The following is a 25490-nucleotide window of genomic DNA, read 5'->3' as shown; positions in this document are numbered from 1 at the left end:
TTTCTTAAAGCCCCAGCTCCTGAAAGTGGGAAAACTTCCAGTTCCTGACCTCCTGTGGCTTTTGTGTCCTTTAGGAGTTTCTCATCCTTCTGCTTGTGCAGAAAAGGCAGGGACCAGGGGCCTGCAGCCCATGCCAGGGAGCAGAGGATGGGCACAGCACCCAACTCAGGTGGGCCCAGGCTGCAGAAGGGTGACTGGCTGCTCTGTGCCAGGGACATCCAGACCTGCCAGGCAGCCATCAAAAATCCCACAGGTGGTCACTCAGCTTCCCTCACCACCTTCAGAGCCAGGGCAAGAGAGATGTGTAAGGGAAAGGTGGATACACAGCTGGGCTGGGGCTTGGGCAGGGTGTCAAGCACCCAGCCCTGCAGTGCAGGGGTCCCTGCCCTCCAGCCCCCCAGCTGTGCTGGAGCCCATGGCCACTGAGGGCCACTGATCCCCCCTGGCCACCCAGCAGCTTTTCCAGCCACAGGAAAACCCCTCTTTGTCCTCACCACAGCCCACTCCAGCAGTGTTCTGTGCAGACCAGGCCAGCAAATCTTCTGGAGCGGCCCCAATTCGACCCAGATACCCACCAGCAGCAAATACCACAGCTGTGAATGCATTTCCTCCAGGGAATTATTTCGGGCACAGCTCTGTGGGACACATGCCACACCTGAATGTGCTGGGAGAGTCAGGCATCACCCATGAGCACCTCATTCAAGAAACCCAGAGATCTGCTCTGGGCAGGTCAGCACAATGAGGCAATACTTTAGTGCACAGCTCACAGCTCCATACCTGGGTGGGACCCTAAAATAAACTGGTATCAAGACAACTAATAACATGTTAAAAAAAGTTATTCTACTAATTACCACTAGGTTGGAAAAGATATTAGCACTTCTAGCAATTTTAAGATGTTCAACAAGCATCAAACTAGTCCAATTACTCAAAATTATGGGGCAAAAGCTCTGCTGAGACCCAAATCTCCTATATGAGGTGCACAAAGCCTTCCAGCCTCCTTCAGCACCAAATTCCTATGCTGCTCCTGACACACAACCCCTCCTGCCAACACCTCCATTTGGAGCAGTTTGGAAGCATCCTAAGGACCCCCAGCCAGACTGAGGGTGTGGGACTACCTGGCCACGGAGCTACTCCTGTGGGGTCACAACCCACACTAGCAGCAGGCAATGGACCAGGAGCCAAAGGGGATAGGGGCACCCTCATCCCTGCATGCTGCCAGGGTGACTGGGCCAGACACGCACCCCCAGACCGCTCTTGCCTCCCTGCTCTGGCATCCATCAAAAGAGCTCAGCAGTAGGCACAGTCAGAAAGGCACAGTGTTGGGAGCTGGGCCATGCTGGAGTAAGAATGGGACATGAGGATAGAGCAGAACTGATTTTATTGGAGGTGTCAAGAGCAGGAACAAGAACAAACCTACAGGCTCCCTCCTCAAGTGCCATCCTCCCCTCACCCACCACCACCACCGGGGCAGTCAGCATCACGTGTGCGTGCTACGAGACAACGGCCACGGCTTATACTTTGCTTCAGCCAAAAGCCACACAAAGCCCCCAGCATCCTGCCATCACCCCCTCCTTGGCAACTGCGAGCTCAGCTTGGCCCTGCCGGGGGCAGGGCAGGACGTTCACCTTCCCCTCTGAGGAGGAGTGAGTTTTGCATGAGATGCTGTGGTTAAGGGAAGGACAGGAGCACAGCTCCACCAAAGTGCCAGGGGATGTGACCTGGGCTGCAGCTCCTAGTGGGACATCTCGGAGGACCCCGGGAGAGAGCAAGCTGTGCAGCCTGAGCAGAGCTGCAACAGCCACAGGCAAAAAGCGGCATTGCTAAACCCCAAAGGGCTTCGCTGCCCCCTCTCTTCAACACAAACCAAACCAAAAGGGAGAGGGGTCAGAAGACAAACCAGGAGGGGATGTGAGGCAGGTCTGGAACAGTGTTTCGCTCTGGCTCACTTCCCAGCCCGACGCTCCTCCTGGTGTTTGGTAAGGATGTATTTGAAGAACTCGTACACTGACCAGGCAATCGCCGTTGAGGGCATCTGAAAAATGACTCTCGCCTGGACCCCTCTGAAGTAGGCGGTCACACCGCCCACCTGGTACACCGTCCTGAAGGCATTAGCCATGCCTGTGATGTGTCCGCTGATGTTGGAGCTCAAGGCCAGGGACTCCTGGGTGTTGAGCAGTGTTTTGCAAACGTCCAAAGGCGTAGTGGCAGCAGCAGCAACAGCCCCTGCGCAGGCTCCGGAGACCACGTGGGAGCCTGGGTTGTACTGTCTGTGGGGGTTGAGCTGCTCTTGCAAGAACTCATAGGTCATGAAGTGAATGGCTTGGAAGGGGATGTTCATGGTGAGCTGGGTGGTGTAGCTGCGGTAGAAAGCTCCGGCCCCTTCGTTGCGCCACACAGCCCGTACACAGTCCATCACACGCTGGTAAGGCGAGTTGTACATCTGCATCCTCTGCTTGACCACTTGGGACAGGCGGTGGCAGCAGCAGCCGGGACCCAGGCACGGAGGGGAAGAGGAGAGAGAAGGGTAAACACAAAGCCAGGCTTCCTCCAAATGCTTGGAGTTTGGTCACGCTGGCCTAAGAGCTGGAGACAGACAACTCGAACCACCAGTGCCCCTGTGTCTCCAGACAGGACACCAGCCATTTACATCTGCTGAGGCATCACTGTCACACAGACATCACCACGATGAAGCCACTCACATGCCACAGACTCAGGGAATATTCTGATACCCCATTGCTTACAGTCCAGATCCACCCTTGCTCCCGTTGCAACTGATGCTTCCCCATCCACTGCTGCAGAGCTATCACTCAGTCAGAAGAACTCCCCCTGCATCCAGTCTCTTTATTTCCCAGACAGCTCTCGATCTGGTTAAGACTGTCCCTCCCCTGCCACCCCCACTGCAGCCCAGAATAACCACAGCTAATTGCAGAGCCCATTAGCCAGGAATTGTTAGCAGCCACCGCTGAAATGCAGCCACTCCTGGGCACAACTCAGGTGCCAAACCCCCCTAACACATCCAAGAGCAGGACAAGGGAGCCCAGAGCACAGCCTGCCACTGTTCTACCTCCACCATTTCAATGTGACCGAAAGGAGCTAAAAATGATGCAATGCTAAACTACTACAGTCATGACAAGAGCAGCTCCAGGGAAGGAATGACAACGCTCTGGCAGCTGCCTGCTCCTCGGGGTCCCTGCCATGCAGTGGGGAGGCAGGAGCTGTGCTGGGCCCAGATCAGCTGGAGCCTGCACTATCACAAACCCTCCAGTTTTAAGAGGGGAAAATACTTTCATGACTGGCCTTTCCTCACTGCTTCTCCTTCTCCCACCACCTTAATGGACTTAATAAAATTACTAACTTTTTATGCTTTTTTCATATATACCAGGCTCACCAAAATCAGCATCTTCCAGACATTTCACAAGATCTCCCTTCTCCCAACTTCTCTAGCATGTTTTTGTGCCCTACTCTTCTAATTTTCCTCTTGAACACAAGCCCACAACTGTACTGCATCTTCCCCAGATCTCACCACAGCAATGCCCAGCTTCCATACACTTAGAATGACTCCAGCAGTGCCAACCCCATCTCTCTTGCCTTCTCTCCTGCTCCAGGTAACAGTTCCCAGTCAAACTCCTGGGTCAAAGGCCCATGTCCTCCCAGCTCCTAGTCTGCTGTGCTCCTGAGTAAATCTCTTCTACCTACCCTGTCCCTAACAGGCAGCCACCAGGGTCCCTAGCCAGAGCCACGGGCGCCCAAAGAACCCTTGCAGTCAGGCAAGTAACAAGAGCACCCTTTGTGCTACAGAGGGGACCCAAAAGGCTTGAGCAGACCCTGATTCTCCCCTTCCCAGCAGGCCAGGACCATCGTTACCTTCAGCAGGGTTCATGGCTGCATCGTGGAGCAACGTTGCTACACACCCGGCTGCACCTGCAAAACAAGAACTGCCACATGTGAGGGGGGGAAAGGTGAGGGACCCTGGGGCTCCACCACAGCCCCAAGTCCCTGGCCGAGGCACAGGAGGAGGCCCCTGGAAAAAGGTGAGATCTGAAGGTGGCCTCCATCTCCCCTCCAAAAGGCAGGCTGATCCTCAGGGGTTCCCACCCAGAGTGAGATTGAGAAAGAGAGGGAGAAGATTGTGACAGGGCTGCCAAGTCCCAAGGGGTGACCATGACTATTTGTGCCCACTCCTTGGGGGACAGGCCAATGCCACCAGCTAGCAGGGAGGCTTTAGGATGGTCAGTGTCCCCATGCCCCATGAAGAAGCCTGCTGGCACTCCGCTGCATGGCTGCCAAGGGCAGAACAACGTGCCCTGTTCTCCCCTCAGCCCCATGCTGTCCCTACTGTGGCAGGTCCTTGAGACAAGTAACGGGCACCATGGCGAGACGGGCTCCGAAACCGGCTCTGAAACCACGTGGCATTCCTGGGGCGAGCTCTGGCACTGCCAACCCACGGGGCCGCGGCCAGTCCCAGCTTGTCTGCAGGCAGCTCCTGTCCACCAGCATCCTTCCGAGCCAGGGCCACTAACCTGCTTCACGCCAGATACCTGGCAGCAGCTCTGCAGGCGCGGAGCGGTGCTTCTCCGTGCCCGGCACCGTGCGGCTGGCTCATGGCTGGAGAGAGCACAGGGCTTTAGGACATCCACGGCACCCCGACCCCGCGGCGGGACCGGGCCTCCCTACCGCCAAACCTGCCGCTCCCACCCCGCTCCCACCCCGGCGTGGCGGGGCCGGTACCGTTGGCCACATGGCTATTGCCCCCCGCGTGGATAACGTCGCTCAGCGTCTTTTTTAACTTTTCGTAGCAAGCGAAGTAGAGGGCGTGCGCCGGCCCGGCGCCGGTGGCGGTGATGTTCAGGCCCCGCATGGGCCGCCAGACGCCCTCGGTGCGGGCGATGCGCCACAGGGCCTCCAGCACGTTCCGGTAGCGAGCGGCGGGCTCCGGCTGCAGGCTCTGCATCCGCGTCTGCAAAACAGGGCGGGCCCGCCCGGGCGGCTCGTCAGACCGTGCCCGGGGCTCCCGGTGTCCCGCCCCGTCCCCTCCCTCCCCGCGCCCGCCGGCACCTTGACGCAGTCGATGGGGTACATCACGCAGTGCTCCATGACGCCCGCCACAGCGCCCGCCAGCATGTGCGTGGACACGGCGGCGCCCTGGGGCAGCGCCTCGTAGTCGGGGGCGGGCGGGGACCGCGGCTCGGGGCCCCCCGGGCCGGCACCGGGACCGGAACCCGGCGCCACCTCCGTCTCCGCGCCGCCCCGCCGCGCCCGGCCCGCGCCGCCGCCGCCGCCCATCAGCAGCAGCAGGACGCGGCCCGACTCCGCGCTACCCCGCGCGCCGGGGCCCGCGCCCGCCCCCGCTCCCGCCCCCAGCTCCATCGCGCCGCCACCGCCGCCGCCGCCCCGGCCCGCGCCCGCCGCGCCCCGCGCCGCCCCGCCCCTCCCCGGCGCCCATTGGCCGCCGCCGTCCGGCGCCCGCCCGCGCAGCGCGCCCATTGGCTCGGCGGCCCGCGCACCGCCCACGCACGCCTCGCTCATTGGCCGCCGGCGCCGCGGCTCGGGCGCCGCCACTGGCCGGCGGCTCCCTCCGGCGCGTTCGGGCGCGCTGCCCGTTGGCTGCCGGGACTGCCCGCCCTGCCGGCCCTCGCAGCCCATTGGGTTTCTCAACTTCGCGGCCCGCCCCGCCGCGCAGCGCGTTGGCCGGTGCGCCCGCGACCTTTGGCCCGCTCGCCCCGCCTCTCCGTGGGGCCGGAGAGTCGCCATTGGCCGGCGAGCCCGCCACTCCGGACGTCGGCGCGTGCTGTGTATTTGGGCGCTCGGGATTCGCTGGGAGCCCCCACGTGACGCCTCCCGGCGAAGGTCGGACGCGGGAGCAAGGGCGAAGCCGAGCACCGCCCCCGCCCGTGCAGGGGGGCCACGCCCCGCCCAGTGCGATTGATCGTCGGGCGGCACGGGCGCGGCCCCGGCAGGGCCGGCGGAGCCGATTGGTCGCCGTGCCGCGGGGGGCGGGGCTCCGGCCGGCGGGGCGCGGCGGCGGCGGTGGCCGGTGACGTGTCCGCCGGTGCCGGCGGCGGCGCCGACACCGGCGATGCGCGGGCGGGCGGCGGCGGGCGCACATGGCCAGGTGAGCGGGGTCGGGCCGGGCCGGGCCGGGGGGTCGGGGCCGGCGCGGCGCCGGTGCTGAACAGTGGCCTCTGCCCTCAGGATCGGCGTTTCTTGCCTGTCGTGGCGCTCGGTGGGATCGTGCCCGGGGCCGCGGCAGCGCCCGGCTGCACTGGGGCTCGCCCTCCTCTTGGGGCTGCTGCTGCTGCTGGCGGCCGCCGTGCCCCGCCGCTGGGCTGCGCCGCCCCGCGCCTTCCGGCGGGACGAGAGGTGAGCGGGGACTGGGCTGCCGGGGGAGCGGGGTCACCGCCGGGGGAGCGGGGTCACCGCCGGCCGCCGGTGCTGAGCCGCCGTGCCGCAGGTACCTTGCGCGGGCGGAGGACCTGGCGGCCACCGACACCGAGGACTCGTCCCTTAATTACGGGGTGGTGGTGGACTGCGGGAGCAGCGGGTCCCGGGTCTTCGTCTACTTCTGGCCCCCGCACAACGGGAACCCCCACGACCTGCTGGACATCAAGCAGATGAGGGACCGGAGCAGCCGCCCCGTCGTCAAGAAAATTAAACCCGGTGCGTGCTGCCCCTCTCCAGCCGCGGTCCTGGCCCCGAGCCGCCCGCGCACGGACGGGGCGGGCTGGCTCACAGCCGCCTTCCCCGGCAGGCATCTCCGTCACCGCGGCAGCCCCCGAGCAGGCCACCCCCTACCTGCGGCCTCTGCTGCGGTTCGCGGCAGCGCACGTCCCGGCGCGGAAGCACAAGGAGACGCCGCTCTACGTCCTGTGCACGGCGGGGATGCGGCTGCTGCCCGAGCGGTGAGTTCTCGGCCCTTGTCAGGCGAGCCAGGGATGCGCTGGGATCCCTCAGCCCCGAGGAAGGGCGAGACAGCTGCCTGCTCTTGAGCCTTGCGGGAGAATCGAGAATCTTGTGAGGGGGAATTGAGAAAGGAAAGGGTGCATTGTTGGGGCGAGTGGTGAGGGATGCAGAAGGAGGGTTTGAGCATGCTGGGAGGGAGCTGAGAGGAGATGCTTTTGACTGAGGATCTCAAACAGATAGATCTGTTTATGGTCTCCAAAACATGCTGGCTGCAGCAGCAGAACTTGTGGGGCTTCCTGGTCTCTTCGGGGATTCCTGGTCTCTTCACCAGCAATGCTGGTGAAGGTCCCTCAGCATCTGTCCCTCTCCTGCACCCCTGCAGGCAGCAAGCTGCAATCCTGGATGACTTGGTGAGAAATGTGCCCCTGGAGTTTGATTTCCTCTTCTCCAAATCACATGCAGAAGTGATCTCAGGGAAGCAGGAAGGTAGGAGCTGCCACAAAGCACTGCTTGTTCCTCTTTAGTATACTGTCGTAATGACCTTTTCTGTCTTGTGCAGGTGTCTATGCATGGATTGGCATCAACTTTGTCCTGGGGCGGTTTGATCATGAGGACGGTGAGTCTGGCTGCTCATAGAACAGCTGGGAGGGTCTGCGCAGAGCCGCGCTGGACCTTGGACCAGTGCTGTAGCTAAGATCAACCTCTGGAGTAGGCAACAATGCCTGACCCCTGTTATATGTGTGAAACTTTCCTGGACTTGGGAGGTGGTCCTTGCAGGTGGCCCTTGGGGTCTGCCTGCAGGGGTCGAGGATCCCCATGAGGCAGCTGTGGGGGTGATGGTGGAAGGGAGAAGATGCTGCCCCAGGCCCTGCTTCTTGCTGATGTGCTGCTGTGGGTTGCAGAGGAGGATGCAGTGGTCACCGTAGCGGTGGGGGACCAGGGGAAGTCCCTGGTTCGGAAACGAACAGTTGGGATCCTAGACATGGGAGGCGCCTCCCTGCAGATTGCCTACGAAGTGCCCGACTCTGGAGCCGTCTCCTCCCCACAGCAGGTGCGTGTCTGGTCCCCGAGAGCAGCTCCTGCCTGCTCTGGATTGCTGCTGATCATGGATGTATCTGTGTCACCAGGAGGAAGCTGCTAAGAGCTTGCTGGCAGAATTCAACCTGGGCTGTGACGTGCAGCACACTGGCCACATGTACCGTGTCTATGTCAACACTTTCCTGGGCTTCGGGGGCAATTTTGCCCGGCAGCGCTATGAGGAACATGTGCTGAACCAAACTTATGTGCACAACCGGTATTGCTGCCTCACCTAGTGGTGCCCCCGCTAGAGCATTGTGAAATAGGGTGCTGGTTCCTTCATGCTGCCCTCTCCCCCTTGGATTTGCCTCAAGAGCCACCTGTGGTGATAACAGCTCCCACAGCCACGCTGGCAGCAGCTGTGTGGCAGCGGCAGGTGCCTGGGCTGGCACAGAGTGCTTGGCTGCTGCCCTTCTCCAAACCTGGCAGGCGTTATCAGTACCACAGCTCCCTGCCTTCCTCCTTCTCTCCTCCTGACAGGCTACAGGGAGGCCCCTCTAGTGGCTTTTCGCTTTTCCTGCTCTGACTTTCTCTCCTCCACCACTGATTCACTCAGCACATCTTTCCATTGCATCCACACCTTGAGCTCTCCTGTCTCCTGTCTCTCCTTTCCTTCCAAGAGCACTACATGAAGCTGTCGCCAGAGGTGGAGAGGCTTGGTGCCCAGGTACTCCTGTGCCGGGAACAAACCCTGCCTCCAGATCCCCAGGGGCTATGCAGAGGTGCAGATCCCCATGAGCTGGGTGGGGTGGGCTGTGCCTTGTTGCACCCTACAGGTGCTCAGAGCATGTAGCTGCAGGCCAGCGTGACAGATCTGGCGAGTTCAGCCTTAGCAAGAGGTGGCAGGGCAGGCACCAGCACTGCAGGGTACAGGAGGACACAGCCTGGTCTGGTGCAGAGGGTATCTGGATGTGGGACAGGGCTAGATTAGGCTTCTGGGAAATGGTATAGGACCCCCTGTGCAATTGCCATTTCTTCCTGGACTGTTTTCCAGCCTGCACAGCCAGCAGACAGGGCTGAGCCCCAAAATGCCCTTCTTGGACCCCTGCCTGCCTGTGGGGCTGGAGGACACGGTGGTGAGGGGTGGCCAAACCCTGTACGTGCGGGGACGAGGGGACTGGCAGGCCTGTGCAGAGCTGCTGCAGCCCCTCCTGGCAGGGTCCAATGGCAGCCATGCCTCCCTGGTGGAGACCTACAAAGCACCCATCGACTTCAGCAACAGTGAGTTTTACGGCTTCTCAGAGTTCTTCTACTGCACCGAGGATGTGCTGCGCCTGGGGGGCCAATACAGTGCCCCCACCTTCACCTCTGCTGCCCAGGTGGGTGCTGCCCCAGCACAGGGGCTGGGGAGTTGCTGTTCCTGGTGCTGGGAGTGAGGGCTGTTTCTCTGCTCTGAACCCCAACTTCTCCTTCCCCCAGGAGTACTGCAGCCAGCGGTGGGAGGTGCTGATGCAGCGTTTCCGTGGTGGCCTCTACTCGGCGCATGCTGACCAGCACCGGCTGAAGTAAATGGACTTGTTGGGAGGTGCCCTGGCTGGACCTCCTGGGGGGCTTTTGCTGGGGTAAGGGACTGGTGCAGTCGTTAGTGTCTGGCTGATGCTCCTGTGTGCTGCGTCTGCAGGTATCAGTGCTTCAAATCAGCCTGGATGTACCAAGTCCTTCACGAGGGCTTCCAGTTCCCGCTGGACTACCCCAGCCTGCGCACGGCCCAGCTGGTGTACGACCGGGAGGTGCAGTGGACACTGGGAGCCATCCTCTACAAGACGCGATTTCTGCCACTCAGGTACCGTTGGCTCGCTGATGGCATCACGCAGGGAAGGGTGGTTGGGGAGGAGCAGGAGTAACTGCACTGGGTGAGGGCTCTGTATGGACCATGGCAGGACCCTGGCAGTGCCCCACTGCATCTCGTGGCCAGTCCTGACATTCCTTTCCACAGGGATCTCCGTCAGGAGAGCATCCGGCAAGCACACGTCTCCTGGCTGCGCCTCTCTTTTGTCTACAACCACTATCTCTTTTTTGCCTGCATCCTGGTCGTGGCGCTGGCCATCGTCCTCTACCTCCTGCGGCTGCGCCGCATCCACCGCCGGCAGCTGCGCTCGGCCCAGCACACGCTGCTCTGGCTGGACAAGGTGGTGGTGCCACTGGGCCAGGGAAGCGTGCCGTGATGCCAGGGGTACCCAGCGTCCAGCTGCACCGGCAGAGCTAGGACTGGCGGACAGCCTGGGGTACAAGGGCTTGGACTCTTTCTTGAAGACCATCTCGAACTCTGCACTCCATCATCTCTGCAGCAGAACCAGAGTCTGTGGGCTGAGGCAGCTATGGACACAAGAGCTTTCCTCTCCACCTTGCCCCAGTCCTAATCTTTGCATTCCTTGGCCTCTGGCCTTTGCCTCACTGTGTGGTGTAGAGCAAAGTCCTCTGCTACCAGCAGGCTCAAGGCTGCAGCCCTGGCAGATTCCTCAGATAAAAAGGACACTATCTCTGAGGCAGCCAAACCAGGGCTCTGGCCAGAAGCACTGAGCCACCCCATGACTCAGCCACCAGTTTGCAGAGCAACCTGGTGAGGTGCTGTGGTTCATCACCTGGGGTGGCCTTTCTGCAGGCCGTGGCATGCCCAGGTCTGGAGAACAGCAGGCACCAGCTAAGTTACTGCAGGAACAAGGTAAACCACGAGTTCCACCAGGCTGCTCTGCCCAGCCTGGCCCCTCTTGGAGCATTCCTGAAGAGGTGTCCTGCCCTTTGCCATGTCTTCCCTCCGAGGACAATCCTACAGTCCTATCCAACATCCCAGACTGAGCCCTGCTCACTGATTGGTTCTTGAAGCACCACCAAAGTGGGCTGTCTTTGCTTTCACACATTCCCTCCTGGGCACAGCTGCCCCATGGTGTCCCACACGTTTACCAGGCACCAGTGTCAGGACTTGTGGTTCTTTCCTCCATGAGCATGGGCTGGCCCTGCCCCTGGGAGAGCCACCTCAGTTCAGCCCAGCTCATGGCCCCAAGAGAGGTCGGGGCTGCAGCTGTGCACACAGGCACAAACCTTCTCTGGGGCTGGAGCCCCACCGATGGTCCAATGAAGTTTGTCACTTTTTACTGAACTCAGCTGTTCCCATTCCTGTAGCAATAAACAAACCCCTTGAGCCATCCAGCACTGGTCTCATTTCCTAGTGAGCAGCTCCCAGCAGCAATGGCTCTGGCTGGTGGTGTGGCTGGGGGGCTGCATGTCTGCACAGCACTGCTGCTGCTTTGTGCTGCCACAGTGAACAATGGAGCTCCTTTCCTGCCAGTATTGTTCTCTGATTCCAGCAAGACTGAGCTTAATTGAGCTGGTAGCAGCAAGGGGAGCTCTGACCTGAACCAAACTGTTGGGATCCTTGGAGACAGCATCCTTTGCTGCCCTCTTACTAAGAGGAAAAGCCCAGTCAGAGCCCCTGGAAGATGTTGGTCTCTGCTTTTTACCTTATTCCCCACTTGAGTCTTAGAGAGCTGCCTGGCAGAGGCTGCTGAGCTGCTCCAGCTGCTGCACAGCCATGGAAATGGCCCCAGCACAGCTGCAAGAGGCTGGGCAGGTACTCAGTTCTCTCTCTAGCACATGTAGTTCCCTACCTGTGACCCTGGTCCCACAGCATGAGTGCACAGGTGGCATCAAGGATAAAACTTTCCATTCACCAGTGTGCTGCCAAACCTCCTGCTCAACAGCTGAGGATCCCAGCCTTGTTCTCATGGTGCAAGAACCATGCTGGGGAAAGGAAAGATGTCTGAATAAAGCCAAGACTGTTCCTCAGCCTCAAAGCAGAATGTGACTCGGCCTCCAGCATGACTTACTAGAAAAAGGATTTATTTCCACAACACAAGTTAAACACAGACAAATAAATAAATACTGATAAATTATCTGATAAATAAGGGGAAACCTGAAACACAATGCCCTACTTGGCTCTTCTCAGAACTTGGACCCATCTTGGTGTGGTGGAGATGCCTAAACACTACTGCAGCTGCCTCACTGCTGAGGTGGGAGACACAGCCCCCTCCTTTCATCCCCTCCAGCAGACCCCAACACCTCCCTTATCACCCAGGGGGGTCTGCATGCTCCTCCAAGGTCAGCCCTCCCTTCTCCCACCCCCACCACAGAGGACTGACCAGACCAGAGTATGCAATGGCTCCTGCCTTCTCATGCAGAGGGGCAGCCAGGGGATGTAATGACCAGGGACAGGGCAACTAGCTGGGCAGCTTGGGCTATGAGCAGGGGTTTCACATGGGGGCTAGGACTGAACACACCAAGAGGACAGGGCAAGCACAGCTGGGACAGGATCCGCTGGCAGCACACACAGATCCCTCTCAGGATGGTGCTCAGTCACTGCAGCATTGGGCCAGCTGCAGGGATCTCTCCCTGATAGCGTGGTTGCTCCTAGTGCTGGATTAGTAGGCCCTCATCCAAGGGTGCTGCATGCCATGCTCAGGGGCCCAACCAACCATCCATCCAGGCTGCAGTGCTCCAGGTGTGCTTGGGCAGCGGGTCCAGCCTCTGTCCCAGCACCTCTGGGGGCTGTCTGGTACAGGAGGGTAGAGGCTGGAACAGCTACAAGAGCTGGGAGAAGGAGAAACGAAGTTAGCACCAAACTGCATTCAGGAGGAAGCTCCCACACATTTGAGAGCTACAGTGCTTGATTTGCTCAGGCCCAGCAGAGAATCAGCAGCCCCACACTGGGACCAGCTCACCACAGCCACAATGCACAGAAGTCAAAGCATTTCCCCCAGCCCAGCAAGGGCCGAGCTGCAGCTCCCTCCCCAGCCAAATACAGGCAGGCAAGCAGGCACGTCTCTGCCACCCCAGCTCTCTGCCCACTCACGGTGATGGATTTGACGGGGGTCTCTATTGAGGCGCCAGCTCCCAGGGACTGCTCACTCCCAGAGGAAGCGCACGTACCAGATGGTCTCGTTCTTCAGCTGCGGCCCGAACAGGGGGTTGGCCTGGGCCAGGATGGCGATGAGCCAGCTGCAAAGGGACACAACCTGCCGTCAGCCCCCCTGGCAGGACCAGAGCGCCGGGAGCGGCTGCTGTCCCGGGGGTGATGGGCTCGGGAGGGAGGCGGGCCGCAGCCCGGGGGCTGTCCTATCCATCCACGGCGGAGGAAGCTGGGCAGCAGCCACGGGTCCCGGTGAAGCCAGCAGAGGTGGGGGGAAAGGTACCGGGCCCGGCGCGCGGTACTCACAAGAGATAGCAGCACACGGCGGTGGTGACCAGCATCGTGATGATCACCCTGCAGAGACACCGCCGTTAACACAGGAAGGCCCAGCCCCAGAACCCCCGACCGCGGTACCCCCCGAGCCCCCACTCACCCGCGGTTCGGCCCCTTGGGCACGAACCAGGGGGCGGCGATGCCCACGAGGCCCCAGAAGGCGGAGAAGAGGACGAGCGGCAGCGCGAAGCTGTGCGCCGTCATGGCCGCTCCGCACCGGACACCGCCCCGCCCACTGCCGCGCCGCGCCGCCAATCCGCGCCCGCAGCGCGCCGCACTGGCGACACCGTCGCTTCCCATTGGCGGAGTCCTTCGGCTCGGCTCGGCTCGGTCCGGCCCCGATCGGCTCGGTCCGGCCCCGGCCCGCGGCCCCCGCATCTCTCCGCACGTCGCTCCGCAAAGGAGCACCCAGCCACACACAGCCGATTCACAAAACTCCTTTATGTTACAAAGTTCGCACTCACACCCGCCGCTGCCGCCTCCCGCGCCAGCCCGGCTGGGCGCACATCCCCCTGCGCACCCGGGTCTCGGGGGCTCGGCCGCCCCTGGGTCCGGCGGTGCGGCTCCCCGAGAGGGCTCTCCCGCCGGTGCGTTACTTGGGAACTCTCCGGAGCTCGCTCATGAGCCACAGTGCCATGCTGAGCAGGGCCAGGGAGCCCGACTGGTGCGTAGCAGCCAGAGGCGTAGGGACATAAAGCAGCAGGGTGCTGATGCCCAGGCCCACCTGCCAAGAAGGGAGAAGAGGTAAGAGCAGTTGTGGATGCACCGCTGATACACCATTCCCAGCACAAAGTGTGGTGTAGAAAGGCTCATGGCTACACCAGGACTTGCCACCCCCAAATTCAGAGTGTGCATGCAGGATGGTGAGGTGTGGGGTCTAGGCAGCTCCATCTCTCAGTTCAGGCTCTTGGAGCCAGCATTGATCCCAGTGGGGTCAGCTCTGTCTTGTGAATGTGCTACAAAGGAGTAGGGAAAAAAAAAGGGCAGTACCTGCATGCAAGCTACGGCCAATAAGGAAGTCACAGCCATCCTGGTCCTTCGTGGGAGTGGGATCTTCCTCGAGAAGAGGTACAGTGCTGTGACAGCTGTGACAGAGGCAATTCCCTACAGAAGGGAAGGGAAACAACCGTCCTTCAATGAAAGTTCAAGGGAAATGGGTGCACTGGCCTCTGGCTGTGCCTTCCATGCAGTAAAAGAAATTCTGTGAGCAATATTTAACTAAAGAAACATATTAATGGCCATGACCAAATCCTAGAGCTCCCACGCCATCAGGTTAACAACCCTGAAATTTAAGTGCAGTTACAGAGACTTTTATTTTGCTCCAAATGAATGCTTTATTTTCAACAGCTTTTTCTCCTTTATTCAAGTCATTGGGGATTATGTCTGCTGCCTCCCCAGCTGTCACCTTGACAACTGAAGGTAGAAGCTGTCATCTGGAAAACTGATCTCTTTTCTACCACTCAGCTATAGTTCACCCACATAATCTTTCTGTGCAGGTCACCCCAGGTGATCCAGCTTAATCTTTCTTTTTTTAGTCTTAGCCACAGCTTAGTTCACAGCAGTGCTGCCAGTGGTATTTAATATCTGGATTGCTCTAACTAGCTGAGATATTTTCATAGGGCACTACAGTGCAAAACAAGTTCAGAAATGCTGGAGGAAGTGTTCAATATCAGGATTTCCAAGTTTTATTTCACACAGCTTTCCCAGACATTTCAATAGCAAGGGCTACCCCACACTGTAGCTCATGTTATGGAAAAGGAGACTCAGAGAAACAAAGTGTGTTACTTGTGCAGGAGGAAGACCTCCTTAAGGATGAAGGCCACACGGAAAATAAGTAACAATGCTAAACTTCCTCTTCCTGCAGAAGCAAACTGGTAAGATGCTCTCAGGCCCTTTGGACACCTTAGAAATCACTCAAGCTGACAGAACCACAGCCCAAAGAAGAGACAGCTTGGCTGCAGGAGGCAACCAAGAAGCAGCCCAGACATATCAGGAAGACAGCACTTACCAAGATCCTGTGATCAAACTGTACAGTTGTAGGATTCTCAAAGATATTTCTCAGCACAGGGGAGAAGGCAAGGAGATCATCTGGGATCCAGCGCTCCCCCATTTTGGGGAAGGAATTGTACACAAGGCCAGCATCCAGCCCTGCCACAAAGGCACCTGCAATTCCAGAGCAGAAAATGAGACTACCAGAGCAGGCAAAGGTGTCACTCCAGGTTGCACAGCTCTCGTTCAAGAGCTCAGCTTGATCCTGAATTTCTTTTAACATATACAGAGATCCCACAGCACAGGCAGGCTGAAAGGTGCATCTCCACCTGTCTGGGAAAGACCAGTGAGGAGGTTCTTGACTGTAAGCTCCCTGACAGCAGCAGTTTTCCCAGAGAATGGATGGGGTTGCTCACAGTCCCCACCAGATCAGAAGAAAAAAATCAAACCAGCAGAGAGGAATGAGTCACAAATTGGACAGCAGAAAGAAAGAGGTTTACCTGAAAGAGCAGTAAGAAAAATGAGAGCTGTAGTGCCATGAGCATATTTTCTCAAGCGAAGGAGCTGATGGGTTTCTGGCAACTGTAAAACAAAACAAAACAAAGAAAAATAAATAATCAAGGCATTTCCAGTGCTGCTAAGAAAATCCTTCACTACATACATAGGCCGAAGGGTTGGCCTGTATTTTACAGAGGCAATATACAGACCACCACACAGCAGCCACACTTCAGTGGTCCCTCAAAACCAAGCTAATCAAGCTCTGTGCAGAAGTGGCCCCTGGACAGTTACTGGCACGAACCATTTAGCCCAGCCAGGCACAGCCCTGCCTGAGCTTCCACAAATTCTGAGACTAATCACTTTTGACTGGAACAGCACATGCCAAAGCAAGTGTGCCATAAGCAAGAAGTTTACAGAATGGGTATTTTGTAACACCGTAAGTATTCTGTAAATATTATGTCAGAGTCAGGAACAGAGACTACAAGAGAAGCACCATCAGCCTTCACTTATTCTTCACACCACACCCCAGCCCTCTGAACTGACACTGCCCTGGGCTTTTAAATCCTGACACACCACTCCATACCTTGTGTCGTGGAAGCAGCAAAGACAGCCCTGTCCACAGGCTGGCAGAGTACAGGACCAGTGCGGAGCCCAGGTGTGCTGCCAGACGGTACTGACTGACCCGAGGGATGTCGTAGGAGTCTGGCTTCTCTTCCAGCCCGCTCTTCACCATGTACCATCCCAGCAGCCCCTAACAAAACAGGAGAGGGCTTAGAGCCAGACAGGGCAGCAGCAACTACTAAAATGGGATAAATATTGAGGGCAAAGCAACTTGTTTCCTCTACCTTCAACTAGCTACCAGCACTTGACACACTGTCATGGTGTCACTGACACCAAGCTATCATGAATCTCACTGTCTCATCTATGCTGAATCAGAAGATATCAAACTGACAGAGGGCAGGTTTAGATTAGATATTGGGAAAAATTCTTTATTGTGAGGGTGGTGGGCACTGGAACAGGTCTCCCAGAGAAGCTGTCGATGCCTCTTCCCTAGTCAGGTTGGATAGAGCTCTGAGCAAACTGATCTAGCAAAACTGATTTATGCCTGGTTGGGGGGTTAAAACTAGGTGATCTTTAAATATTCAGATGTTGTCACTAATCCCTGCAGCTGCAGAGCTCTCACCTGGAAGCAGACCAGCCCACAGAGAGCGAGGACACAGCCCTTGAGGGGCCGGCTGAGCCAGCCCCGGCGCCAGAAGTAGGCAGCAGGCAGGATGTAGGCCAGGCCCACGACGCGGCCCCACATGCGGTGCGAGTACTCCATGTACCAAATGAACTTGAACTCTGCCAGTGTCATGTCGTGGTTCAGGCTGTTAAAGGACAGTAAAGCAATTGTTTCACAGCCCCGGACTGAACTTTGCACGACACGGGATCACCTTCCTCAGAGAAAGGCAGGGAACAAAGGAGCCACCACCAGGCAGGCTTTGTGTGCCTTCCAAGAGACTTCAGAAAACATTTTCCTTCTTACAAGAGTTTTTTGAGCGGCTCAGTTGCAGCAGGGATGCTCTCAGCCCACCCTCCTTCCAATTTTGCACACTCACATTTTAAACTCTGGGAACTTCTGGTACTTCTGGAACTCGGCTTCCCATTCCTGCTGTGTTCGGGGGGGTTTCATCTCTTTCACCAGGTGCCAGTCGACCATAGAAAGACCTGATTCTGTCAGCCTGGGAGCAGAGACATGAACAGGCACAACTCACTCCCTGACAGTAGGCAAATCTACTGAACTGAAGCGAGAGCTGTTGGCTGCACAACAACCCAGGAGCTGGGACTTTGATGGTCCTTGTGGGTCCCTTCCAAGTCAGGATACTCTGAAAATCCTTAAAACCCTTGTTCAGACAATCCTTTAGCTCACAGTTAGAAACAGGATGGAGATCAGAGAGTTTGTGAGTGACCAGACCTAAAATTACGATAAATGTGTAAGAGTTACCCCACAAGTGGCATCAATAGGCTATGAACAGTCTCTCCGGTACTCCCAGCCCTATCCTGCCATGTGCCCTTGCAGCCAGGAAGGGAAGGCACGAGAAGAGCTCTACGGGCACTCTCGGGGTGGGTCTCGGTGTGGGGGCAGCCGCACAGGGTCACCGGCGGGGCGGACCGGAGGGCAGACAGGGACGGCTGTCCCCAGGGAACCCCTCGGCGGGGCTGGGGGTGCCGCGCTCACCTGGTGACGCCGCCCAGCACCACGGCACCGGCCACGGCACCGCTGCAGACCAGGAGCCATCGCCCCACGGCGGGCGGCGGCGCGGCGGGCTGGGGCGCCTGCTGCAGCAGGCAGCGCTGAAGGCAGAGCCGCGGGGGGAGGCGGCCGTGTGCCGGCGGTGGCGGGGGCGGTGGCGGTGCAGGCCCCCCCAGGCCCCCGTCCCTCAGCAGCCGCCGGGCCCCGCCGCGCGCCGCCCGCAGCATCCCGAGCCACGCCGGAAGTGTCTCCGCCGGAAGCGCGGGACGAGCACTTCCGGACACGCCCGGGCGTCGCCATGACGATCGCGCGGCGCGTGACCGGCAGCGCAGAGCAGCGACCCCCGCGCGCCGCCAGCGCAGGTGGTGAGGGCGCGTGCGGGACGGGGGCGGGGCCCGCGCGGCGGCGGGGGCGGGGCCGAGGCGCCCGGGGGAGGGGCGGGGCTTGCGCGCGCCGCGCGCCGGCGTGGGCGCGCCCCGCTCGCGTCCCGCGCCTCCGCCCGCCCGCGCGCCCGCCCTCGAGCCAACGGGCGGCGCGGGCCCGGGCCGCGGGCCCGGAAGCGCGGCCGGGGGGCGGGGCCTGAGGCGGAAGCGGGGCGGGCCCGCCGCGGGGCCGGTGCGGGCCGGGCGGGTGCCATGGGGCGGTCCGGGGTGACCGCGCCGCTCCCGTCCCGCAGGCATGGACGATGGGTTCCTCATGGAGGTGTGCGTGGACTCGGTGGAGTCCGCCGTCAACGCGGAGCGCGGAGGTAAGGCCCGGGGGCCTCGCGGGAGGGGGCTACAGCGCGGCGGGGCCGGTTCTGACGCTCCTCTCTGCAGGTGCCGGGCGGATCGAGCTGTGCGCGGGCCTCGTGGAAGGAGGGACCACTCCGAGCATGGGTGAGCCGCGCCCGCCCCTGTGCCGCCTTCCCCGTCGGTCTCCCTCCGCTCCCCCGTGTCCCGCTCGGCTCCCTGCCCGCGCCCGCTCCCGTCCTGCCCGCCCCGGGGCCGGAGCTGCCGCGGCGGGTGCTGAGCCGCCCCTGTCCCGCCCGCAGGGCTGCTGCAGGTGGTGAAGCAGTGCGTGCGGGTCCCGGTGTTCGTCATGATCCGGCCCCGCGGCGGGGATTTCCTGTACTCGGACCGCGAAGTGGAGGTGATGAAAGCCGACATCCGCCTGGCCAAGCTGCACGGGGCTGACGGGCTGGTGTTCGGGGCCCTCACGGAGGACGGGCGCATCGACACGGAGCTCTGCACGGCGCTGCTGGGTAAGGCTGGCTCCAGGCAAAGCTCTGTGCTGTGACAGCGTTGCAGCGCTGCTCCGGCTGGTGCCGTAGAGCTAGCTGTACAGAGGGCTTCAGTCTGCTCATCCTTTCTGCAGTCTTGCTGTCTCTTTCCACCTTTTTCGGTTTCATTTGCTACCGTACCTGTGAGACATTAAGTAGTTAAGAAACTTTGCGGACCAAGGGCCACAACCCCAAGCCGTTCACACAAAGAGAGTTTGAGGTTACCTGGGATGTAATAGCAAAGTGTAAGAAGGCTTTGATGAGCGGTTTTGGGGGCATTCAACTGTTGGATTCTCTCCCTTCCTCATTTTCTTTTCCTTATATCCTTGCTACAGGTGTGTAGCATATGTATCTCCTGGACTTTGGCCTTGTGTGTAGCTGGCAATTCACCTTCATTTTTTTCTCTTAACACACACGGGGAGAAAAGATAACGAGAGAGAGGTGTGAACACATAAAAAGCTACTGAAGCTGCAGTGGGAGATTGTTAGTCCAGACTACAAACATGCAGAAGCAAATTCTCTTTCTTCTTGCATATTTTTGGGGAGCTGCAGCCAAAGCTAAAGAGGGCTGAGCCTTTCCCCGGTGATGTGGTGCTGAGGTTCGCATATGAAGCTGAATGTGCTGTAAGGAGTGCAGCAAAAGGGTCTTGTCAGGACTTAGCTCCACTAGGCCAATGTGTGTTCTGCTGTTTCCAGGGCAGGGAGCAGGTGGATGTCTTTTTGTAGAAATAAGTAAGCTTTGCACAGTAATTAGTGCACCTCTGGTGAAGTTTGCTGTGGTCTGAGAGCAGAAATCGTAGGTAGTGAAAGAAATCACAAAAATCAGCTGTCCTGCTTTCAGAGAGGTCCTGTCCTTTCCCCAGGTAGATGATACAACCTTCCTGCAGAGAAAGTCACCTGTGGTGGGATTGAGGGTTCTGCATGTTCCAGATGAGTTGGGGGGTTTTGGTGTTACCCGTAAAAACAAAGGTTTGTTGCTTTCTCAAAGGGCAGAAGAATTCTTCCCCACGAAAAGAGCCTGGATAAACAGTAGCCACTGCATTGTTCTCAGCAAGAATGGGGACTCTTCTGACCTCCCCAGGAATGGCTTGAGAAGCCTTTTGCCTCTTCCATGTCATGTACATTTCTGGTTCTAGCACAAGGCACTCTGTACCAGTCCTGACTGACCACATGTCTTCTTTTTGCAGCTGTGTGCCGTCCCCTGCCAGTCACATTTCACCGCGGTGAGTTGCCAGGGACAGTGGCCCTGGGCAGGGTCCAGTCTGTGTCCCACTGCTGGGGGAAGGTGAGGCAGGGAGGGAACTGAGCTTGATGTTCTTTGGAGGGGGAAAGCTCTGCAGGCTGTACTATTCCCCACAAGGGAAAAGGTCCAGTGGGCTCAGGCTCCAGGGGGCTGTCTCATCCTGTGAGAGAAAAGGTGTCTGAGGAGCTGAGTATGGTGGCCCTGGCACTGCTGCAAGGGGCGTGTTACAGTCAGGGGCTGTGAATCCAGGGTGTGAGCAGGACCCTTCCTGTCACTGCCTTTGGGCTCCTCAGGGGAGCTGGCTGAGGGACGGGGCTTGAGCACAATGAACCGAGCGATTTCTGAGCTGTTGTTCTGGTCCCTCAGCCTTTGACATGGTGCATGACCCTCTGGTGGCACTGGAGACCCTAATTTCCCTGGGCTTTGAGCGGGTGTTGACAAGTGGCTGTGACAGCTCAGCACTGGAAGGATTGTCCTTGATTAAGAGGCTTGCAGAACAGGTGAGTGTTTGCTGTGCTCCGCTGGGTAACTCCCTGGGCACTGCCTGCAGGCAGCTGCTTTATGGTATTCCTCATTTCTGGAAGGGGACTTCTGTCAAGGAGTGCTTGCCTTCCCTCTCTTGCTTGGCTTTAATGTTTCCCCAAGTCCAAGTGGGCTGGGCCCCGAAGTCTCCCACAGCAAAGGCTGGTTGGGTTGTTCTTGCTTGCAGACTGGGGGAGGGTGGTGGGAGTTGGTTCCAACAGCTGGCATGATGAGCCCATGCAAACAGCAGAGTGAGATCCCTGCTGGGTGTCTCACAGTTCTTTTTAGGAAAGTGCAACAGGTGTACCTGAGAGGTAGCCAGGTGGGATGGAGAGGTAGGAGGGAATGGTGACAGGTTGTCTTAGCTGTAATTGCAAGTTCTTTTCCACTTTTCCTTGTAAAACATGAATGGTACAAAAGAGATGGGTGAGAGTGCACAGATTATAGACCACGGTGACATCTGTGAGCTCGTGGAAAGTGCTGCATGTGAGGTTCCTTTGCTGCCTCACAAATGCACGTGTGAATGTAGTGCTCAATAATGTCACTAACATGCTATTCTTCTTTCAGGCGAAGGGCAGAATTGTGGTGGTGCCAGGTAATGTTTTTTGTCATCTGTACCAGGTCCTGCAATCCCTAGCCCTTCCTTCCTAGCCTCTTGTCCTGGGATCCACTCTCTGATCTGGCTTTCTGGGCCAGCTGCCCAGGAGGAGCAGCTCCTATCCTGGTGTGAGTAAAGGCCATGCAGCCTGTTGGGGAGGGCAGAGCCCTGCAGCTATTGCCCCCTGCAGGACTTGAGGATGGTTCTAGATCTGTGGGAGAACATGAGCCAAGGCTTCTCCTGTCTCTTTTCATGTGCCTGGGTCTCTTGTCCCAAGGGCTGTTTTTCCCTTCCGTGTGTATGGCTCCTGTCCCTCAGTGGTGAGAGGTCCCGGGGTGATGTCAGGTCTGGAATAGTGTCACCTGCTCGGTGTGTGACATTGGGCTTGTTCCCACCAGGAGGTGGCATCACGGAGCGCAACCTGCAGCGGATTCTGGAAGGCTCCACTGCTTCTGAGTTTCACTGCTCTGCTCGCTCAGCTCGGGACTCAGGGATGAAGTTCAGGTAACTGATTATTTAAATTTATTTTTTAGGAGAACCCTGCGAGGGAAAGGCTACGTGAATGTAAATGTGAGTTTGTAGAAGTGGCATAAATTTCAGACAGCTTCCTGAGCACTAGTTGTGCTCTTATGGTTGGGATGTTGGTGCCCGACGCTGTATTCTGCTGTGTATGAATCCAGAAGTGCTCATGTGGACATGAGTTCTGTGCAGAACCAGATCCTTGGGGGTGTTTCTCTTGCTACTGCTGCCCTGGGAGTTGGGAAGGCAGGTGCTGGTGTAGTTGCCTTAGACTTTTAACATAAGCATGTAGGATTTGGGAAGCCAGTGGGATGTGCTTCTGAGAAATGAGCGAGGAATGGGTTCTATTTGCCCATAGGTCTGCGCTCCTTTGGATTATTGTTCTTTCTGTTACTGTCTCATCTTTGGTTTGGGTGGCTCCATCTTTGGCCAGTGCTGAGACTCAGGGAAATATGGGGGTGTTTTTCTTGGTGGGTCTTACTCATCTGTATCACCAGCAGATCACCACTAATGGCTGGTTTTCCTGACAGAAATCCGAACGTTGCCATGGGAGCGTCCTTCTCTGCCCCCGAGTACTCCATAAAGGTGGCAGATGTGGCCAAAGTGAGGACCCTGAATGCAATTGCCAAGAACATTCTGTAGTGGACGGCTCTGTGCTGGGACAAGAACGCTGAGACTCCAGGGTCTGCCCTGGCACATGGACAGATGGGTACTGCTTCCATCCTCAAGCTGCAGAGGATGTGCACTAGGTGATGAAGCCTGACACCTCTTCCCTTGGCTTCCCCTGAAGTCCCTGGCCTGGAAACTTACGTTGGCCATTTTAAATAAAAGGACTCATTCCCAGATGTTACAGCGACAGCTGTTTGGCAGCATTTGGGACGAAGGGAAATGAGCAAGTAGGGGGACTGAAATGTGTAGCACTGCATGTGATTGTCAAATAAACACTGCAGCTGCCCCCCTTTTGCTGTGCTCTTCTAAAGTTTATTTATATTTTCAGGTAAGACTAACCTATGTTGCGTACCCTGAATTGATCAGGACCCTGCTGTGCCAGAGAATACAATCACATCCAGAATGCCAGGGTGGGAAACATCATAGCCACAGCTGGGAAACAAGGCCTGCTGTGGTCAGCCAGTAGGATAGGCGGGGATTAGCAATGCAGCAGCTGTAAGTGGTGAGAAGCACCTGACTGATGAGGTGAGGAAGCTGTGAGACATGCTGGGCTGTGGGCCCTCAGTGCTCCGAGGTGGGATTGGTGTATGAGGAGATTTCTTGGGAGGACAAGGTGCTTTTCCTAAGGGAGTTCCCAGGTTTTTGTCCCAACATAAAACATAAACTGCTTGTTTTCCAGACAGTGCTTTGGGAATGTGCCTGTTGGGTCATTACTGCCTAGTCAGGATTGAAACCTCAGACTCATTTCAGTTACTCTGTAAAATATCCAATGAAAGATTTGAATGGCATCAGGGTGGTCCATTAGAAGAGCAGAAACCCAGAGGTAAAGCACCTTTATTCTTGCTGCCTGCTCTTCTGTAAAATATGACAAAGCTGATGAGAATCCCTCTGACAGCAGAGATACTGGACCTCAGGAAGCAAAAGCAGGGTACAAATTTCTCGTCTCATCTTGGCAATAGCTTACAGCCTGTGAGGATGTATGGAAAAAATGTGATACTTGGCAAGGTGGCAGCACCTTTGTCACCTAAAATAGAATCACAGCATTGAAAACCTATCATCAAGATTACATATTTTCAGCCTAAAGGGTACATCCACCTTTTCACATGGATCTTCAGAGATATTTGTGTCTCCCAAAACCTTGGGAACCGAAGTTCTTAACAGAGGAGCTGGGAAGGGAATGACTGCATAGTGCTGGTGTCAGCCTGCTTTAGCACTGACAGATGTGCAGGCAGTAGGAAGGATCAAAACCTGGAAAGAGTGATTAAATTTGTGGCTATAGTCAATACAGTTTGGAATCCCTGCTTTAAGAGTTCATGGCTTATGTTGTGAGATTTCATGAGTCATGGTCATGATTATGATACTGGTAGCTCAATTAAGATGAATATTCTGCTGACCCAGCCCCCCAGGTTTTTGTACTCACATGGAGTTACAGCATGACAAGACAGAGAGGCAAACCCTTCAGAGAAGAGATGAGCAGTGAGGGCTGGAGGAATTTGTAGATTGCCCAGCAGAGACCTCTGGACCAGACCCTGTGTGAGACAGGCATGGATCAATGCCTAGTTTTGAAAAGTTATGCTGGACAACAGATGGATAAGGACAGGGCAGCACAGGGAAACTGATACTGTTGGCAAAGAGGTGCTACTGCGTTGCTTATCTTGGTCCCAGTGAACATTTTCTGGGTATTTTAGTGGAGGAAGATTTATGGAAGGAGCTGAAGGACAGTAAGGCTTTGTGGGTTTTTAGGAGGAGCATGTCCCAGCTGTGAGGGTAGAGAAAGTGGAGGTGTGCTTGCCTTGAACATTGCAAAGAGCGGAATCTTGTGCTGAGAGACCAAAGATGGGGTGAGGATGAGCTGTGACATGTACTAAAAACTGAGACAAGGGGGCATTACCTAGGAAGGTGCCATAAGCAAGTGGCCCCCTTGGCAGCAGTGCTCCAAGTGGTTTTGAGCAAGGCCAGAGGACATCTGTACCTGTGTCAGAAAGAAGAATCACGTCGGCAGTGCAGATGGTCGAGGGCTGAGTGACTGCGCAATTCACTTGCTCCTTATTCATTACATCAGTTTGCAGCTCTCAGGGGCAGTGTATTGGTTCTGGCCTGGAGGACCTAGCACTAGGGGTAGTTTTATTTGCAGAAACATGTGGATTTAATCAGACAAACTGCTAATAATTAACCACTGATTTGGACATTGAGCCTTTCTCTCATATTGATGATTCCTGAGCAATTACTCATTGTGTCACCCTTGACTTCTGAGTTATCTACTAACTCCATGTATAATGAGACAGTGTAATCATTGCAGTCACTCTACTGTCCCCTTTTATCTACTGTTCCTCAGGGGCACACATGATAAAGCAAATCCAGTTCCAGCCTTAGTTGCACCGTCCCCGCTTGTCCCTGTCACACCTAGGCCTTTCTAATCAACAAGGGTTCAGTGGCAGACATTCTCCTCAGGAGTCGTCCTCTTTCTGTCTCAGATGTTGGGGGTTACCTTAGAATGAAGATTCAAAGTCTCTTTGGGGTTTTGTGGTTAGCCAACTGCCATAACAAACAGAAAACATGGAAATGTGGAAAAGAAAGAAGCAAAAGGAGGAGTTTGGAAAATCTTCAGGCTCTGCAGGCTGGAAATTAGTAAAAAGATCATGGATCCTGAGGACTCAGACCAGTGCAGCATGTGGTCAGCTCAGCTGCCAGGCACTGCAAATTCCCAGACCTGGGGTACTGCTGGTGTCATGGGCCCCCTTGC

At 57.2% G+C, this 25490-nt stretch overlaps 5 protein-coding genes across 7 annotated transcripts; 2 read left to right on the top strand and 3 right to left on the bottom strand.

Annotated features, from left to right (window-relative positions):
* Positions 1-1361: 1361 nt before the first annotated feature.
* Positions 1362-5526, bottom strand: SLC25A28 (solute carrier family 25 member 28). Of its 2 annotated transcripts, XM_069019802.1 has the most exons (4): positions 5056-5526; positions 4729-4957; positions 3865-3921; positions 1362-2460 (listed from the first exon to the last, which is right to left on the bottom strand). In XM_069019802.1, the coding sequence occupies exons 1-4, from the start codon at positions 5524-5526 to the stop codon at positions 1943-1945; spliced, it is 1275 nt and encodes a 424-aa protein (XP_068875903.1). In that variant the 3' UTR covers positions 1362-1942. The 2 variants fall into 2 exon arrangements, with proteins under 2 accessions (XP_068875903.1, XP_068875904.1); XM_069019803.1 differs by lacking the exons at positions 4729-4957; positions 5056-5526 and adding an exon at positions 4521-4714.
* A 494-nt stretch (positions 5527-6020) lies between these two features.
* Positions 6021-11124, top strand: ENTPD7 (ectonucleoside triphosphate diphosphohydrolase 7). Its single transcript, XM_069019796.1, has 12 exons — positions 6021-6112; positions 6193-6360; positions 6452-6657; positions 6749-6899; positions 7283-7386; positions 7460-7516; positions 7803-7951; positions 8028-8194; positions 8972-9296; positions 9397-9482; positions 9599-9760; positions 9914-11124. The coding sequence occupies exons 1-12, from the start codon at positions 6105-6107 to the stop codon at positions 10140-10142; spliced, it is 1812 nt and encodes a 603-aa protein (XP_068875897.1). The 5' UTR covers positions 6021-6104; the 3' UTR covers positions 10143-11124.
* A 669-nt stretch (positions 11125-11793) lies between these two features.
* Positions 11794-13591, bottom strand: LOC138112528 (V-type proton ATPase subunit e 2). The gene is made up of 4 exons (XM_069019800.1): positions 13314-13591; positions 13187-13234; positions 12824-12969; positions 11794-12561 (listed from the first exon to the last, which is right to left on the bottom strand). Exons 1-3 carry the CDS (start codon positions 13589-13591, stop codon positions 12876-12878), a joined length of 420 nt encoding a protein of 139 aa, XP_068875901.1. The 3' UTR covers positions 11794-12561; positions 12824-12875.
* A 48-nt stretch (positions 13592-13639) lies between these two features.
* COX15 (cytochrome c oxidase assembly homolog COX15) lies at positions 13640-18196 on the bottom strand. Its single transcript, XM_069019797.1, has 8 exons — positions 17922-18196; positions 17302-17424; positions 16884-17070; positions 16284-16451; positions 15703-15784; positions 15222-15376; positions 14204-14317; positions 13640-13937 (listed from the first exon to the last, which is right to left on the bottom strand). The coding sequence occupies exons 1-8, from the start codon at positions 18161-18163 to the stop codon at positions 13806-13808; spliced, it is 1203 nt and encodes a 400-aa protein (XP_068875898.1). The 5' UTR covers positions 18164-18196; the 3' UTR covers positions 13640-13805.
* A 74-nt stretch (positions 18197-18270) lies between these two features.
* Positions 18271-23033, top strand: CUTC (cutC copper transporter). Of its 2 annotated transcripts, none has more exons than XM_069019799.1 (9): positions 18271-18298; positions 18613-18684; positions 18755-18814; positions 18970-19179; positions 20384-20419; positions 20806-20939; positions 21529-21556; positions 21958-22063; positions 22609-23033. In XM_069019799.1, exons 2-9 carry the CDS (start codon positions 18615-18617, stop codon positions 22718-22720), a joined length of 756 nt encoding a protein of 251 aa, XP_068875900.1. In that variant the 5' UTR covers positions 18271-18298; positions 18613-18614; the 3' UTR covers positions 22721-23033. The 2 variants fall into 2 exon arrangements, with proteins under 2 accessions (XP_068875900.1, XP_068875899.1); XM_069019798.1 differs by having other exon boundaries at positions 18283-18301.
* The last annotated feature ends 2457 nt before the right edge of the window (positions 23034-25490 follow it).

Source organism: Aphelocoma coerulescens, chromosome 6 (assembly GCF_041296385.1).
Source record: "Aphelocoma coerulescens isolate FSJ_1873_10779 chromosome 6, UR_Acoe_1.0, whole genome shotgun sequence".
Classification (NCBI taxonomy): Eukaryota; Metazoa; Chordata; class Aves; order Passeriformes; family Corvidae; genus Aphelocoma; species Aphelocoma coerulescens.
This window is presented reverse-complemented; position numbering and strand designations above follow the sequence as displayed.

Coding starts and splice junctions, on each gene's coding strand:
- COX15 (XM_069019797.1), bottom strand. CDS start 18,163: ATGCTGCGGGCGGCGCGCGGCGGGGCCCGGCGGCTGCTGAGGGACGGG. Junction 17,425..17,921: donor GTGCTGGGCGGCGTCACCAG/GTGAGCGCGGCA, acceptor CTCTGCTCCCAG/GCTGACAGAATCAGGTCTTT. Junction 14,318..15,221: donor AGTTTGATCACAGGATCTTG/GTAAGTGCTGTC, acceptor TCCCTTCTGTAG/GGAATTGCCTCTGTCACAGC.
- SLC25A28 (XM_069019802.1), bottom strand. CDS start 5,526: ATGAGCGAGGCGTGCGTGGGCGGTGCGCGGGCCGCCGAGCCAATGGGC. Junction 3,922..4,728: donor CAATAGCCATGTGGCCAACG/GTACCGGCCCCG, acceptor CTTGTTTTGCAG/GTGCAGCCGGGTGTGTAGCA. Junction 2,461..3,864: donor AGCCATGAACCCTGCTGAAG/GTAACGATGGTC, acceptor GCCTGTCCCAAG/TGGTCAAGCAGAGGATGCAG.
- LOC138112528 (XM_069019800.1), bottom strand. CDS start 13,591: ATGCGGGGGCCGCGGGCCGGGGCCGGACCGAGCCGATCGGGGCCGGAC. Junction 13,235..13,313: donor CCCAAGGGGCCGAACCGCGG/GTGAGTGGGGGC, acceptor GTGTCTCTGCAG/GGTGATCATCACGATGCTGG. Junction 12,970..13,186: donor GCCGTGTGCTGCTATCTCTT/GTGAGTACCGCG, acceptor GTCCCTTTGCAG/CTGGCTCATCGCCATCCTGG.
- CUTC (XM_069019799.1), top strand. CDS start 18,615: ATGGACGATGGGTTCCTCATGGAGGTGTGCGTGGACTCGGTGGAGTCC. Junction 19,180..20,383: donor GCTCTGCACGGCGCTGCTGG/GTAAGGCTGGCT, acceptor TTCTTTTTGCAG/CTGTGTGCCGTCCCCTGCCA. Junction 20,940..21,528: donor TTAAGAGGCTTGCAGAACAG/GTGAGTGTTTGC, acceptor TTCTTCTTTCAG/GCGAAGGGCAGAATTGTGGT.
- ENTPD7 (XM_069019796.1), top strand. Junction 7,952..8,027: donor CCGTCTCCTCCCCACAGCAG/GTGCGTGTCTGG, acceptor CTGTGTCACCAG/GAGGAAGCTGCTAAGAGCTT. Junction 9,761..9,913: donor ACGCGATTTCTGCCACTCAG/GTACCGTTGGCT, acceptor TCCTTTCCACAG/GGATCTCCGTCAGGAGAGCA.